The 17,899-nt window shown below is 40.1% G+C and overlaps 1 protein-coding gene across 1 annotated transcript; it reads left to right on the top strand.

Moving 5' to 3' along the window:
- The first annotated feature begins 2,478 nt into the window (after positions 1–2,478).
- cdhr5b (cadherin-related family member 5b) lies at positions 2,479–14,971 on the top strand. Its single transcript, XM_070830450.1, has 15 exons — positions 2,479–2,569; positions 3,606–3,784; positions 3,899–3,955; positions 4,791–4,880; positions 6,027–6,116; positions 6,275–6,376; positions 6,574–6,759; positions 7,282–7,372; positions 7,475–7,569; positions 8,262–8,465; positions 9,085–9,195; positions 9,278–9,344; positions 12,138–12,419; positions 13,153–13,322; positions 14,340–14,971. The coding sequence occupies exons 1-15, from the start codon at positions 2,479–2,481 to the stop codon at positions 14,901–14,903; spliced, it is 2,379 nt and encodes a 792-aa protein (XP_070686551.1). The 3' UTR covers positions 14,904–14,971.
- The last annotated feature ends 2,928 nt before the right edge of the window (positions 14,972–17,899 follow it).

Below are 17,899 nucleotides of genomic sequence, written 5' to 3'. Positions count from 1 at the left end.
TCAGGCACATTATAACAACAGCGATACACATTATAACACCAGTGATACACATTACATCAACCGTATATATATATTTCCACAGTACAGCTTTTTAATTCATTCAGAAGAACAATAGTCCACCAATCACCCATCTGCTTTCTTTTTTTGTTTTACTGTATCATTGTTTTCTTATTCTGGTAACTGATCTTGTTATTCACAATAAAAACCTTCCAGTTGGTTAATCCTTTTTCTTGCCATGCATGTAAGTTGGTAATGTTGTAGTAATGAGAAAAACATGTTATAACTGAGAAAATATGCCGTCATGATGTGAGTTACAATGACAGAATCACTTTCCTCTTCAGCATTGTTTAATCGTCACTGTGTTTTTATCCACAGTGGGGTGGGAGGAGACCTGGAGAGGGTGAACCTGCTGCTGAAACAGTACATGTGTCCGTCTGTCCACAACAACTGGCCAACCGACCTGTAGAAGACACTTGGCTGAGACAGAAAGAGAAAGAGAGAAACAAGTTTGACGTTGGAAGGACGAACATGTTACTGATGTTCTAAGTGAAGCGCTTTATATGCAGTTGTTGTCATATTTAATCTGGAAACCGATATCTTTCTTATTAAAATAAGTTTTATGAAGTACCTTGGGGATGTTGTGTTTTCTATATGTGTATGGAGCATTTCACATTTGCCCACACCATTTCAGTACATTCAGTTTAATGGGTGGATATTAAAAGAGTTATTGAAGACAGTAAAAGCTTACCATTCAGATGCATTGATATTTTAAATGATGCTTGAAATCTAAGACCAATTTTTGTCCAGAGGGTGGCACTAGAGAAAAAGTCATGGATCCATCCATCCATCCATCAATCATCTATACCACTTATCCATCAGGGTCGCGGGGGAGCTGGAGCCAATCCCGTGACAAAAATCCCTTTCAGAAATTCAGGAACTAAACCTGTGTTCAACCAGAGGAACCAGGGAATAAATGTAGTACCAATGTGTCCATTTAATGTATCTAGATATAGACGCAGGTAGGTAGGCTTGAATGTTTGCATCTTTGCTGTTTAGTATCATGGGATTTGAGGATAAATCTATTAACATTTTACCATACCAACAATTATGTTTTGTTATCAGAAATACGCTCTACCTCTTCCTCTACATCCTGAGGTGAACAACAGGGCTTCCCGGTCTCACCTTTAACTTGTACTCTCCTTTAAACCATTAGCCGAAAGAAAGAAAAGAAAGTTGTGTCGCAGCATATTATAGTTAAAGCTTAAGATAATTAGTACTGTTTAGTTATAGTTAGAGTAATAGTTATTCATGACATGCACACAAGTGTGTCCACGACACAAGAAATACTGCTGAATTAGTGAAACAACACTTTGTACAAGATTTCTTACAATAATATTCAAATAACGTTCTTTTTATAATCATACAACCAGATAAAGTCAGCAGAGATCAAGACATGTTACTAAAAACAAGAACCCTTAGTATGCATGGGTGTTTCATAGGCCAGTGCAACTCTTTGCTGGATGACTATGTATCAGCACTGACAACAGAGTAGTGCACTTCTATGAATAAGGGGGGCTACACTGTGATGGATGCCAGTCTGGACGTTGGCATGAATAATTGTTAATAACCAACAAAACTCGTCACTTTAAATGTCAAAGACACATCAACATTTCTTTATATGCAGATGATGATTTCTTTTTTTCCCAAAAATCTTACAACACCCACAACACTTCTGTAAATGTTGAAAACTGTATATACTGACATATTATTTTCAACAGCTCTGCAGCAGAATCCCTCCCTTTCTGGGTATGCTTTTCATGTCAAACATTTGCAGGAAGTACTGAGTTTCATTGAGTAGCTTAACAGCAGAGCAATGATGCAATTTTCACTGGTGTCCACGGGTAGGGTTGACTTTTTGCTAACCCTAACCCTTATAACAGAAGAGCTACAAGGCCAAAATGCATCCCTGACCCAGCAGAGGTTTATATGCAGTTACAAAAATAACTGCAGCATAACTTGACTGTTAGCTGTCAACACGATGAACGATAAAGATAGAGGCTAAAGTGTAAGGTGACAAATCAGTGTAAAAGTGACCGACCACATCACCTGGCCATCGAGACAGAGGAAATTAGAGAGACGCAATACTACCCACATTGTATGATTTTGTCAGCCATAAATGGAGAACAGGACACGTGAATTATTCAGTCAGCAACATGCTAATATGAAGACATTAGATGATTTATAAGAAAATGTTGATCAGTTCTTTCCACGTCTGTAAACGTGTAAACCTACAACCATGACATGACTCAGGTCAAACTAATCAAGTAAAAGACAGCTAGTCACAAAAAGAAACCTATATGACTTCCCAGCAAACAGACGTTTAATGACAGGGAAAAGTCCACTGTAGCCATAAAACCAAAGCAGATAAGCAGAGAACAGAGACAGACAAGCATCAGTTCAGACAGGACAGGCATAGACATGGCCGGGATTCAACCACACTTCACTGTGAGGACGTACTTCAGCTTGTTATTTCTGATTCTGCTTCAAACGTCCACTGATGCCCAGCGCTGTGAGTACTGAAATCTGCTAGTTCACCTGAGGCTCGTTTGTGTTGTCTGACTGATGGTGCTTATAGAAAATAATAGGCTGGGTAACAGTCTGCTACCTGCTGCATGTGGTACAGACAAACCCAGGTCTAACTGTTTTTACAGTGTGTACACTTTCGATGAATAATGTACAAGTGGAATGAAACCCGAGGGAGCGGTCAGGTGACTGAAACAAGAAGCAGTCTGGCATTGAAAGAGCGCAGTGGAAAGTGTGTGGAAACTGTGTATGTGGAAGCCAGAGAGAAGAGGGGTGGAGATATTTACAATAAGCGCTCAATTTAGGATTTCAAACTATGATTATTTATATTATCAATTGATCTATAATTTTGTTTATTAACAAGCAGTCTGTTGCAGCAGCTAAACCTGCTAAAATTGTGATCATTTGTTGTTAAGTGTAAGTCAACACTAGCTGCTATGTTGTAAGAAGTTAGTTTCACACTATAACTCACTGCTTTGTTCAGTTGCTCTGTCCTTACTGAAACTAAAATGAATTGAATAAGTCAAAATCAAGCTGTTGCAGAAAGGGAGCATCTATCAAATATTATTGGAACTCCACTGACTAGTGAAGGAAAGTAGGAGACGCAGTCGTGCAAAATATAAGAAATTTGGAGGCCACAGTACTTTCAAAACTAATCTTATATGCAGTGAAATAAAGAAAAACATTTAAGACTAAAGTATAGTGTAACTCCCCCACTCCTGTCAGATTGACATTATATTTGAACTTACACACACTTTTGTTTCTATTTTTCCTCTGTTTCATTTCATGCATTTGATTGTATAATAGTTATATTTAGTTTATTTGTTTATATTAGTTATATTTTAGTTATAGTTTATTTTCAGTGTACTGAATTTGCCTCAGTACATACTGGGTGTGCACCTGTTTGTATGTATGTAAATAAGTTGTAAAGTTTTCCATGTTTTTGAGCTAAGACTTTGATATCTGTACTGGACACATGCCTCTATAATTGTGACAGCTGCCTTCCTCTTCTCCCCCAACAGTCTGTACTGCGCCTCAAAGTGTGGACTTTGCAGAAAACAACTTGGTGGATGCAGTCGTTGTAACGATCAATGTCCAACCAGGCATAGTCCTTGATTTCAAACCTCCCCCTGACAACCCAGACAACCCATTCAGGCTTATGGGACACCAACTGATAGCTGCAAGGGTGTTGGACTATGAGGTACTGTAAGTCTTGTCTACTGGCACCAACCAGATCCACACCCACGTCTCAGTTAGGACACTAGTCTGTGAGAAAATACCTGACTGCTGAACATGAAGTGTGTTGTGTTTCCAGAATAAACCAAATCACGTGGCCAAGATCATCTGCACTGAGACAGCGACAAACCGCACGGTAAAACTGTCTTCTTTCACTAAACATGTTAAACTGAGACAGGTGAAATCTGCATTGTGCTAATTTTAACTTTTAATTCTTTACTCTTTGTTGAAGTCAACCTACTACAAGAACAGTGATTTTTTTTGTCTTAAGACAGCACAGTGCTTGTTTGACTGGATGAATGAGTGTGATGATATCCCACAGTGAAGCACTCAATCTAAATGTCAGACAGAAATGAATGATTGTGCAGGTTCTTGAGGAGGTTCAACAGATGCTTGAGAGGCCTGTGCTGGTTTCTACAAATGCTTCAAGGGTGGTCTTGATGAGATTCTCTGTTTAAAGAGGTTGTAAAAAGTGCTAAAGCGGATTCTCCAGGCGCTCGACAAGGACGTGCAGCTTCTTGAGAAGGTTGGATAGGTGCTCAAAGACGTTTTGCACATTCTTGAGTGTGCTGTGCAGCCTCTTTTTGAGGTTCTCCAAATGCCTCAGGAGGATCTACGGATGCTTTGGAAGCTTATATGGGTGCTTGAAGGGGTTCTCCAGGTGTTTGAGAAAGTTGTTAAGTCTGTTTGAAGAGGTTATACTTGCTCTTGAAGAGGTTGTACGGGTTATATTTTTAATCAATCTGTAGATTAAAAAAAATCTCTGCATCATAACTTTTCAGAGTCAGGTTCTACAGTTCAAGGATGGCAGATGGATGTCAGAGATGTGTGTCTTTGGTTTCATATTCTTAATGTTTCCGTCATATGTTAATCAGAAGTTGTAGTAGAAATGTAATAATAGTTGAAAAAACACATAATCTAAAATCAATAGCAAAATCGTTTGAGAAAGGATTGTGCCTCTTTGTTTCCAGGAGGGCCTCAACATTATTGTATTGGTGACCAATGTGAACGATAACGCTCCCTTCTTTAATCAGGACATCTACTATACCAGTGTCGATGAGGTAAGAGTCTGATACCTTTTAATAAATCAGGAATTATTGTTCATCATTGCAACCTATTTTTTGTGTATTTCTTTGTGTGTATGTTTGTTTCTCTGAAATAATGTATTTGCAGTATTATCTCCTGTTTTAATACAGATACTCTAAATGTTGCTTTGGAGCTTAAGTGCACTATATGACCAAAAGTCTGTAGACACCATGCCCATGTACCTTATGCCTGCAGCCTATTTTGATTTGTTTCAAGTGAAAAAAGATATGAGCATACAATCATATTTTAGACTGTAGAGTGCTTCCATCTTTGTGTTAACAGTTTGTGTTTGGCCTTTTCCTGTTTCAACATTAAAATGCCAGGTCGATAAAGAAGTGGTTTTCCTAGTTTGGTGTGGAGGAATTTGACTGGCCTGAACAGAGTACAGTGGCCCCAAGGACTCAGCGCTCTGCAATTTAAGAAAACATGCGTAAAAAGGCAAATTAAAAAGACATCTTCATCAACATGACAATACATGTGCAGCATTTCAAAAACGTCATGCACATACAAACAATACATCACATTAGCCACAACACACTTTTAAGCGTCCATGTGACGTACTTTAGTCACATGTAATTGCAGCATGTGTCTGTAATGTGTAATGTGTAAATGCAGTGCATGTGTTGTAAAAGTGATGAAGATGTTTTCTTAATTTGGCTACAGTGTTTTATCTAACTGTGTCTGTTTTCTTAAGTTGTTGCACGTTGAGCTCTCAGTTCCACCGTAACAGAGCCCTGATCTCAGCCCCATCCACACAACTTTGGGAGTCAGACCTCATCACCCAGTGTCACCTCATTTATACTCTTGTGGCTGCATGGAGGCAAATACCTGCAGCCACCTTCTAAAATCTGGAGCAAGGCTTGAACCAGAAGAGTGGAGGCTGTTTTAGCTGCAGATTAATGCCCACGGTTTTGGAGTCTCATGTTCAGATAACACATACTGTATGGCTGCAATATTCCGATGTCCACATACTTTTGGTCATGTAGAGTCTGAATAGGAACCTTGTAGTATAGGGTCAGCTAGGTCTGTGAAGGTTGCTTCAGTTAACAATACATTGCACTGTAGAAAACTGTTTCATGTTAATATTTCAAACCACTGGCTGTTTGTACCATTTGTCCCAGATGTCTCCTGTAGGCACAAGTGTGGGCCGCTTCACCGCCACAGACTTAGACATGGATCAGATCTACTACACACTGACGACACCTGAATCTGTAAGCCCTCGTGTTTATTTTGCTCCCAACATGTAGATAAATCCTCTAGTTATTTGTCTTCTGGAGCATCAGTGTCAGATTAATTTACAATTTAATTTAATTTAAGACTGGAAGCAGTAGGAAACTATTAGCTCAATTGTCCTCTTTGATTTCTACAGGACAGCTTTAAACTGCTGACGCCTACCAACCCGGAAATCCTTGTCAATGCACATCTCGAATATGATAAAGTCCAAACTGTCCAACTGATATTGACAGCTCAGGTGAGTGCTGCTCACTGCTGGTTCTGAACACTCATTTCTTTCTTCCAACTCAATGGCATGCTCAGTGAATTCACCTCCTTCTGTCTGCATGTCAAAGTGTTCTTGACCGTTTCAGTTTCACAGACCTCTGCTGACTGATATACTTGATCTATGTTTTACTGACTCAGATCCTGATGGTGTTTTTTTGTGTTTTTAAGAACACGCCATTGGTATCGGCGGATAGCAAGGATTTGGTCACTGCCACCACCACCATCATGGTCAACATACTTGACGTGGACAATAGACCACCGTGGTTCCAGCCCTGCACCGAGTACGTGGTGGGGATGACTGTGGTCTGCCAGAGCACAGGCTACACCGGCAGGGTTGTCTTAAATGAACAAGAGGTAGGATGTCCCCATTGTGGTAGCACTTTATCCAGAAAGTCCAGCAAACTGTAGCCAAACAGCGACCTCCTGAACTGAATGCAAATCCAAACTAGTTGGATTGTCATGTTGTAAGAATCCTCATTTGAAGGTGGACTGAAAAGCTTCCTCCTGGCTGCATACCACTGCTTCCCTGATCTCTCTCTAACACCTTGTGTATTTATGCGTATATATACACAAACTTGGCACCGTGAATCGAATAAATGGGGATAACAACACACACTTTCACACTGTCTCTCCTCAAAGTGTGATGAATGAAAAAAGAGAGCAGTTTAACACATCTGCAGAAAGTATGCCTGATTGTTGCGTTGTCGGTTTCCGAAAGTTACATAAACTGTCAGATGTTCAGACACTGTTAGTCTGAGGCTGAGGCCTTAACAGAGCCTCCACAGTCTGATTTCCATTGTGCTTATACTAAAGGATGACTTTCACCACTGTGCCAGACACATGATGACGATGATATTGGTGTTTTCTCCTCTGCAGACCGGAGTGTTACCACTGAAACCAGGACCGCTTTATGCCATCGACGGAGATTCAGGGATAAATGAGGAGATAGAGTACTCGTTCTTGAGAGGTAAGCAGCTGGGATTATGATAGCAGTGGGTTTTTTTTCAGTCTGAAATAAGTTGTTGATACTGGCAGGCAGAAACAGCTCAGTCTGGCTGGGTTTTAGGAGATGCTGGTGGTCTGTTTGCGATCAGCCCGAGCACGGGGAACATCACCATGCTGAAGCCGGCCGACGTGGTGGAAACGATCAGTCTGACAGTGCTGGTAAAGACAAAAACCTTCACAGCACACATGGTGTCTTTGTGTTTGAGTTACCTCCTGATCTGTGTTGTTGCCTAATTCTGCATTAAGATGGTCTTTTGGGTTTCTAGTAACTTGATTTAAAGAAACACAGCATTGTAAAAACCTAAAAACGTGTTTCACTTATGTTACATGTTGAGACCTTCTTTAAGTCTGACTTCTGATATTTTCTCAAACACACTTTTCTTCTCCTTTCGATAATAAAACAGTACTGTACAGACTGGGAGTGTGAACACAAACACAGAGAGTCCAGAAATTTGGAGCAAAGAAGAATTGATAAAGAAACTGAGGTTTAAAGAAAAGACAGAGAGTGTGTGTGACATAAAGCAGCAACTTACAATTACTGATTAATCTGTCAGTTGTTTTTTTCAGCTTAGCCATGAATAAAATCATCATTCATAAAATCTCCTAAAATTGTATGAAATGCCTTCACAAAGCTGCAGTCACATCTTCAGATCGCTTTGTATCAAAGCAACTGTCAGTTTAATATCATAGAAGAAATGAGCAAATATTCATTATTTACTAGTGAAAAGGTTTTAAATTAACAGAAAATTTGGTTGTTTGCTCTTCCAAGGGAATTTGGGAATTTACAGTTCTGCATTTCACCTGCAAATCACCAAACCTGAAAAAAAAAAAAACATGTTTTTTCCTCCCAGGCTGCTCAGAAGAGGAGCAGTTATCAGTTTGCCACCACCACCGTCACAATCAGTGTTCAAATGAAGAGTCTCCACCCTCCGCAGTTTCAGAGGCCTCAGTACGAAGCCGTCGTCACTGGAGTGGGCACCATGGCGATGGACCCAAAGAACAAGGACAAGCCGCTGCAGATCATCGCCACAGATGATGACTATATGGCCACTGGGGTAAAACAGTGATTCCACCTTCCTCAGATTAGTACATGACAGAAACAGAGGTTTTTTGCTTGTTTGAGGTTTGACTCTTTGAAAAACGCCCCTCACTGTGTCACCAACACGAAACATCCCGACTTGGATGGAGACTTTACAGCAGATATCTGTTTTTATTAGATAAGAGAAATTGTAGTGTTTCACAATTTAGTTTTTAGTTTAGTTTTTGTAGCTTTGTCCGTTATTTCTATCAATGGATAGAGATCTGGGAACACAGTGACATGTCAAGAAACACGAACAGTCAATCCGACAGTTTGTGGATAAAACATTTTACCATTCAACTTTGTCAACTCTCTCTAGTGGACATCAGGTGTTGTGGTTTAAAAATGCATTATAAAAAATGTCTTGTATAATGGCAGCAAAGTTGAGACGCGGACAGTGATTCAACACAACACAACGTTTTTGGTAAACCCTCCTAACTAGCACTTCAAGGCTAAGGCAACTTCATGGTGAACTGATGGTGGGCTATTTTTTAACTTAATAATCATCAGTTTTGTGTGTTTGACTGAGGAAGCCTTTTGTTAGTTTTCTATCTACTTCATGCTGAGCACTAACCTTTTGATTTCTTTTCAAACAGGGCTTAAATCCCCACATCACTTACTACGTTAACGGGAGCAGCGATTTCACAATCGTTGACAGCTACTTATTCATGGTTGAAGACCTGCCAACATCCATATTATCTCTGCAAGTGAGTGTACAATTGTAATAAAACGTATGATGAGTGACTGAGGGGTAATTTCTCATTAAATGCTCGATTTCATGGCTCCCAGGTGGTGGCAGTGGACTCATCTAATGACGAATCAACCACAGCCGAGCTCTCAGTGGAGGTGTCATCAGGTAGGAAGAAAACCTTCACAGAGGCCTCTGCTAAAGACTGAACGGTCCCCGCGGGTCTGCTCCACCTGTGGCTCCAGTGTGCTCCAGTGTGCTCCAGTGTGCTCCATGACCAACAAACACATGCAAACACGAGAGCCAGACTGAGCTACAGAGCTTGATCCTCTTCTTTGAGTTTTTAACTGTCCCATTTCCACAAGAGAACTTTTTCAGGAACCTTTTTATGAATTCAGGAAATGAAACTGCATTTCACCAAGAGAAACCAGGGGGTGAATATAGTGCCAGTGTAGCTTCGCTGGGACTGTTTCATCAACTGTTCCCTGTCAGCTGTGTCACATTTTCAGTCGTGTGGTTGGTTGCTCTGACGTCACAGAAAAAACCTTGACAGATTTCACTTGGATGTGGACAAACGTCTTTTCATGCAGTCTTGGTGATGGGCAGCACTGAACCAGGCAAAACGGGCCAACACACCCGGCTTAGTTTAAACCACGCCGGTTCGGCTGTGAAAGCTCTTTTTAGGTTGTGTTCAGACTGAAGTAGCAAACACAGTGTGACCCAAAGCTACTTTGCTCTGGTGATGTGAGTTGAATATCTGTTAACTTCAAGATCCTGATGTGTTTTGAGATCAGTCCATGAGCCAGTTTGCAAAGTATGAGTGCTGATGGTTCCACACAGAGGATGTCATCCATCAGCTTCTTCTTTTGTGCATTACTGACCAGGCATATGCAGAAACCCTGGTGGTAAGAAAGGAGCTACAACCAAGCACACAAGACGTTCTCTAGACTTCATTATAAGATTGAAAATTAGAACTTTTGACAGGCATCCAAAGGGAAGGTATCCAACACGTATAGTTGATTTGATTTCTGTTCCTTTATGTAATTGTGCACAGCTGTACAACATCTGTGGGATTCATTGGAAGCATGTAGCTGTGTGCGCTTAGATTTGATGAGTCCCCTCTGAATGATGTGGAACTCTTTCTGCATATAGTGAGGCCTGAATCTTAGCCACAGCATGTTGGTACCATGGGGTCCACTGGCTGATAGTGGCTAGTTTCCAAAAACCCTCCTGGAGGCAGGTTTCAGCAACTACAGTCGTATGAAAAAGTTTAGGCACCCCTCTGAGGCTGCATAATAATTTACTCTGTCTGCACAGAAAACGATCACAGTGGCATGCCATTCATTTTCTAATAAAAGCTAAGTAATGGGGTATTTTCCAGACAAAGATTTTTAGTGTAGCAATATTAAGTTGTATGAAATTGTATCAGATGTGAAAAATAGGCTGTGCAAAAATTTGGGCACCCTTGTCATTTTGCTGATTTGAATACCTGTAACTACTTAGCACTGATAAATTGGAACATAAAATTCGTTTGGTGAGCTCATTAAGCCTTGAACTTCATGGACAGGTGCATCCAATCATGAGAAAAAGGTATTTAAGGTGGCCAATTGCAAGATGTTCTTCTCTTTGAATCTCCTCTGAAGAGTGGCAACATGGGGGCCTCAAAACAACTCTCAAATGACCTGAAAACAAAGATTGTTCAATGTTAAGGTTTAGGGGAAGGCTACAAAAAGCTATCTCAGCGATTTCAGCTGTCAGTTTCCACTGTGAGGAACATAGTGAGGAAATGGAAGACCACAGGCACAGTTGTTGTTAAGGCCAGAAGTGGCAGGCCAAGAAAAATATCAGAGAGGCAAAGGCGAAGGATGGTGAGAATGGTCAAAGACAACCCACAGACCACCTCCAAAGACCTACAACATCATCTTGCTGCAGATGGTGTCACTATGCATCGTTCAACAATTCAACGCACTTTGCACAAGGAGAAGCTGTATGGGAGAGTGATGCGGAAGAAGCCTTTTCTGCACACACGCCACAAACAGAGTCGCTTGAGGTATGCAAAAGCACATTTGAACAAGCCAGCTTCATTTTGGAATAAGGTGCTGTGGACTGATGAAACAAAGATTGAGTTATTTGGTCATAACAAGGGGCGTTATGCATGGTGGCAAAAGAAGACAGCATTCCAAGAAAAACACTTGCTACCCACAGTAAAATTTGGTGGAGGTTCCATCATGCTGTGGGGTTGTGTGGCCAGTGCTGGTACTGGGAATCTTGTTAAAGTTGAGGATCGCATGAATTCCACTCAATATCAGCAGATTCTTGAGAATAATGTTCAAGAATCAGTCACAAAGTTGAAGTTACACCGGGGCTGGATATTTCAACAAGACAACGACCCAAAACACTGCTCAAAATCTACTCAGGAATTCATGCAGAGGAACAAGTACAATGCTCTGGAATGGCCATCCCAGTCCCCAGACCTGAATATTATTGAAAATCTGTGGGATGATTTGAAGCGGGCTGTCCATGCTCGGCAACCATCAAACCGAACTGAACTGGAGATGTTTTGTAAGGAGGAATGGTCGAAAATACCTTCATCCAGAATCCAGACACTGATTAGGGGCTATAGGAACCGTCTAGAGGCTGTTATTTTGGCAAAAGGAGGCTCTATCAAATATTGATGTGATTTTTCTGTTGGGGTGCCCAAATTTATGCACCTGTCTAATTTTGTTTTGATGCATATTGCACATTTTCTGTTAATCCAATAAAACTCATTTCACTACTGAAATATTACTGTGTCCATCAGTTATTTGATAAATCAAAATGAAATTGCTGATCCAAACACCTCATGATTTAGAAATGAAAATAATGGAAATTGTCAGGGGTGCCCAAACTTTTTCATACGACTGTAAATCAAGGTGAAAGTTTTGTAGAAAGCAGGGACATAAAAGTGTGCTCTCCTCCCAGGTCTCACCACCACCACTTTGCCTCTGAGCACTACAGACAGTGTGGCTACAACGTCCACAGGGGTGTCCACCACCAACAGCGAGACCACTGAAGCGATCGTATCCACCACCAAACCCAGTGTGTCCACTCACAGCAGCGTCTCAACCTCCATCCCCAGTACAACCAGTGAGAGCATCGTCTCCACCACTCACTCCAGTTTGACCACTGAAGCCAGTGTTTCAACCACTCACACCAGTTTAACCAGTTACGGAAGCGTCTCCACTGCCAGCACAGCTCAACCAGGTGGTCACAGTTCTCTCTCAGTAGCTTCAGTCATGTGAAATGAGGGAAATTAAGCTAAGACAAGAGTTATCATCAAAACAAGTGAAGCAGAGGTCATCTGGAAGGCACTTTATTTGTCCTATAGGCAGCGGCAACCAAGCCAAACCTTCTGGGAAAGGTAGAGTTCACACTGTGTTCAAAGGCTGCCTCCTTTGACTAGTAAAGGCGTCTTGTTGTTGACATTCAAAGCAACCAACCACAGACTACTGCTTTGGCGTGAACACTACATCAAAAAACAAAGGCCCTCGACGTGTTTGGAGACTTTGTAGTGAGTCTATTCTGGCACCGACTCTGGCACTATGTCGAAGAAACTCTAGCCTTATAAAAACAGCCTACATTTCTTAGGTTTAGAGTTTTTCTGTAGGTTGCTTGTCTTTGTCGAGTATAAAATCTAAACTTCATAATTAGGGTAGGCTTTACGTAGCAGCTGAACTGTTGGCTTTGCTCTTTGTTAGTTTGACTGTATCTTTAATTTAAGTTTTCTGCTAGATTTTCTTTGACTTCATGAAACCTATGAGGAGCATTCTGCTGGTTAAAAATCTAAATCAATTTAAAAGAGACATTTTGAGTAAACCATGCTATTTTGTATAGTCCCAAACCCTAATTTGCTTCTCTTAAGATTCACCACCAGGTAAGTGTCAAAGTTGAATGTTTTTTTGGTGACACCTGTATTTAATGGCCTTTGTTCCTGCAGTGACCAAAGCGCTTGGTGGTTACGGGCTGACAGAGATGGCAGTGCTCGGTGGAACGCTGGGTGCACTGCTGCTCATCTCTCTGGTGGTCATCGGCGTGCTCATCTGTCGCATTCAGAGGGGCAAAGCAGATTGGAGGAAGATCTACGAAACCAGCATGTTCAGAAACTCTGTAAGTTCAAAGTTCAAAAGTGTCCAAAGGTAGGGCCAGTACGGGGAGTAGCGGTGGTTTACTGGCCATCTGCTACGGTGGGAGAAGTCCTAGTGGGGCTGCCTGTCTGTGTAACAGCCCACTCTCTGTGGAAAAAAAGTTAAAATACTTTTAGAAAAAAGCTGTGACTATGCTGCTTAGGAAAGCAGCTTTTTTAATTGGAGCTGGACAGTGAGCCACTAAGAGGCTTGTAACCTCCTGTAGCATTAGGCTACTCTGACAATATGTTTACAACTTATAATTACATGTAAAAGGGAAAAAACATTATTTTTATTCATATTTTGTAATTATAGACATTTTGTAAGAGTAACATATAATCTAGATTATAAATTACATCATTGTAAATCATAGTTTTAACAGGAGGCACTACGATATCCCATCCAAACCATATGTTGGTCCACTTTTGTGTTGTCAATAAGCCCAGTCAGCTTTAACAACAACATTTTCTTCGTACAAGATAATATATTGTAAATGGTTTACAGGTGGAAAATACCTGTACCCTGTGATGATAAAGCATAGTCCAGATAGGTGGATAATTAGAATAGCAGGCAGCATTTTAGGCTATTTATGACCCTATAAGCCATTAATTATATTATATTATATTAATTTCACTGCATAAATATACATTATACCAAGTATGAGCTGGATTTGTTTAGTCTTGTTTTCAATAAAAGCATATTTTTTAGAGAAAAAATAGAAATGTTGGTACTTTCCATGATTGTTTATTGTTACCGTATGGCAACAATTTACCAACTCTCAACCCAGAAAGCAACTTTCATAGGACTGAATGGGGAGCCAAAGTTTAAATACTGTATTCTCCTGAATACATCCACGAGTGTCTTCATGGAAGCATCTTCACTATGTGCTACATTGTGGGATATAATGAACACTGCAGCCTCTAGTGGTCACCAACAGGGCTTTAAACTGTCGATCTGGTTTTCGATGTCTTCTCTCCCTGACTGTGATGTCCCTCCACAGCTGGGTCAAGGTTTGGACGGTCAGAAGGAGGCTATCCAGTACATTAATGACGCCTTCCAGAATGATGAAGATGAAGGCAGCGTCGGCTTTGGCGGTCCAGAGGGGGGAAGCGTGATGGCAGCTGGTGATCCATGGAGAGAAGCGAGGGAATTCCCGCTCAAAGAGCCCATCGTGACCTCTTCGGTGGCACTGCATGGCCTCCTGCGTGACGACAACAGCCAGGCAGGCTCAGACAAGGTGGACAGTGACAAGGAGGTGAAACCCATCCTGACCAAGGAGAGACGCGTGGACGAGGGATACAAGTCAGTCTGGTTTAAGGAGGACATCGATCCCAACGCCAAGGAGGAGGTGCTCATCATCCCAGACAGCAGAGATGATGACAGCGAAGAGGAAGACGAGGAGCAGTCAATCAGCACCAGAGAGGAGAATGATGACAACAACCCGCAGGAAAAAAAGCAAAGAGTCGCCTTTAATGAGGCAGATTTGGACAGTGGACTCGAGCTGAAGATTGAGGATCCAGCAGAAGACTCAGACAGTGATGAAGCATTGACCGTTGATCTGTGACAGGCATCAAAAGGAAAAACGAAGACATGGCCACCCATAATAAAATCTAATAAAGATTTATCAGTCGTCAGTTCTGCAACACTCGACCTTATCAGTCCAATATAGAGAACCATTGGCATAAAACCAGGACTCTTCATTGAAAGGTGAAAACAAGTAATTATAAACTTCAATTCATTTAATTTATTAGCCTCAGCCTGAATGTGAGGGTTCAGATTTTATGTGAATTTAACCATTTGCAGCTTTTATTCTTTATGGTCTTCATGTAAATACTGTGTCATAGTTAATGTAGTGTAACATGATTAAAGGTTTGTGTGTAAAAGGAGTTTGAGGCTGCTGAGACCAGTGCAGAGGAGCTGCAGCGTTTCTGTGGACCGCCAGAGATTCTTGCTTGTATCATAGGGAATCAGAGAAAGATTTTTTAAATAAATATGTGCATTTACTGATTCGTGCTCACTGAAATCAATTAATTTCAAGTATGTTTATTATATTATAGCTTATATTATAGCTATGTTATAGCCTCCCGTATGCAGGTGTATAGGCATACATGCGTTTGATGTTTTTAAACATAAGAGGAAGCAGCTGTCACTGTACCTTAACTCTAGAAACTTCTCTTTTTTGGAAGAATTAAAGTTCCCTATTTTGTTAACATCTCTGTTACACAGTAACATGGTTCGAAATAGTGAGAGGAATGAAAACCTAGTTTCCCCGTGTTAATGATATTTTGGGATGATTATTTACTGGTTGTGCTGGTTGCTCAGTGCTGATAAATGAACACTAGAAACATCTGCCAGTAATAAAAAACCCTCCCTGCTGATACGGAGGACTGTAAAATGTTATGACTGAAACATTAAAGGAGGTGTTCATCCGCAGAATAACTAAGAATTAACCCGCATGCTGAACCTAGTTGGTTTTGAACTGATTGAACTGACAAACGTCTGACATTTGAGATTTTAATAAGAGATTCATTTACTGCTTATGTGGACTGTGGTTCACACAGTCTCGCTATTTAATCATCAGAAAATGTTGGAGTAAAGTAGGAAATGCACAGAAACAACAACCAGAGATTGTTTGTGTTGGATTTGATTTTACTTAAATAAAAAAATTTACATCACATTTTAACAACAGAATCATTTCCTTTAAAAAAATTACACCTGTTTGTACAGTGACGCAATTTTACAAAACCTTTAAATGCAGATAGCAGAACAGGTCGACAGAGAAACGTTCACAGTGCACTGACTTAAACGAGACTTTAACGAAACCTGAGAAACCACAAACACACCAGAGGAAGACTGACTTTGCTTTAGCAATTAAGACTTAAAGCAAAGACAGTCAGGAAAAGTGAAAAACAAAAAGTCTGAATGAGGCAACGTGGCGTTACAACTAGCATTAATATTGCAAAAACATTTTTTTTAATAAGAAACCAAATGAAAAACTACAAGACAGTTTGGCAAAGAAAGGGCTTCGAGAGGCCTGATCACACCAGTAAAAGATTTATCAAAACTGTATTCGAACTTGAGGAAGCAAACTGCTTTCCTTCATGTTCTTTGTTTCATGTGTAGGTTAGAAAAATTTTATTTCTTTTTACATTTATTTTACCTTTACTCACTAAAAAGGATAGATATCAAATTTGTTTGTGGTTGAATGTGACAGGAAATAAAAGTGATAAATCTGGTGCGTCAGCCGTCAGACTGACAACAACAAAAACCCGACAGTGCTGATCGGCAGAAACAGAGAAACCATTTTAAAACTTTAGCTAGCTGCAAAAAAGTTGCTTCTCAATTCACGTCAAACTGGCATGTGTTATGGAGGGAAAAAAGCAGACATGTTCGTAGATGTTGGGATGGCAAAAGAAAATGTAAAGTGCATCAACGCATCACGTTTCAAGACTAAAATTTTCTAAAATTAAAAGATTTCAGATATTTTTCAGAGCACTAATTATACAATGAGAGCAACTATTGATAATTTGTGGGAACAAATTAGTTGCTTTTATTCTGAGACCTGCTGACTGCACGAAGTTGGAAAGAGAAGCTAAAAAAAACAAATTAATTAGACTAAGAAAACATGTTAAACAGAATCTAAACAGACAAAACATAAATATTTCAGCTTTTTAGGTTATTGGCTATCAAAGAAACCTAAAAATGATTTCAGGTCATTGTGTTGTGTTCAATTGTTTAGTTTTAGCCAGCTAGCTTCAATCCAGCTCTAGCTTAAGAAAAAGAAAAGAGGAACGTGGTTTCTGGTTTTTGTAGTTTTAGTTTCTTAACGTGTTGATTGTGAAAGAAAAGTAAGGCCAAAGCATAAGCTGAGTTAACTCTGATTAGATGAAACTTCAGTACTGTATCTGTGTGGTTAGCTTTAGCAATGACCAAGAAAGCTAAATGCTGAAGTTAATTTAATTATAATTTATAATAATTAATTTAATTTACATTAAATGTTGCAGATAAACTAGCTTTAAAACATTCACATAGAATAGAAACAGTCTCTCACCACCACATAAAAAACCAACATACTGTAACATCAAGGAGCCGTAAAGCTCCAAAGTACAGAGTCAAATAACGTTTTTAATTCCCTGAAGACACTACTGTGAATTAATGACGTTTATCTGCTAATAACACTGTAAAAACAGCCGATTTCAATAAAAGTCCAGAGTTCCTTCTCTGCAGATGTAGGTGGAATATACTCATTTCAGCACTGACACACTGTGTAGTAAATTTTGCTGTATATATATATATATATATTTAACAGCGTAACGACAGGAAGCTGCCGTCAAAACAGTCATCGCCAAGATCTCAGTTATTTAGTTTTACCAAACAGAAACAGAATTGCTCTCCAGCTCCAGCTTCTCCAAAATGGAGATCTGCTGCTGCTGAATGAAATATTTGGGGGTTTGAACTGTCTGTCGGACAAAACATACACAGAATATTTGATGGCATCATTTTGTGACGGATATTTTTTTTTACTGTTTTCTGACTTTTATTCTTTTTGGACCAAATGAT

This window comes from Pempheris klunzingeri, chromosome 5 (genome assembly GCF_042242105.1).
Source record: "Pempheris klunzingeri isolate RE-2024b chromosome 5, fPemKlu1.hap1, whole genome shotgun sequence".
Classification (NCBI taxonomy): domain Eukaryota; kingdom Metazoa; phylum Chordata; class Actinopteri; order Acropomatiformes; family Pempheridae; genus Pempheris; species Pempheris klunzingeri.
This window is presented reverse-complemented; position numbering and strand designations above follow the sequence as displayed.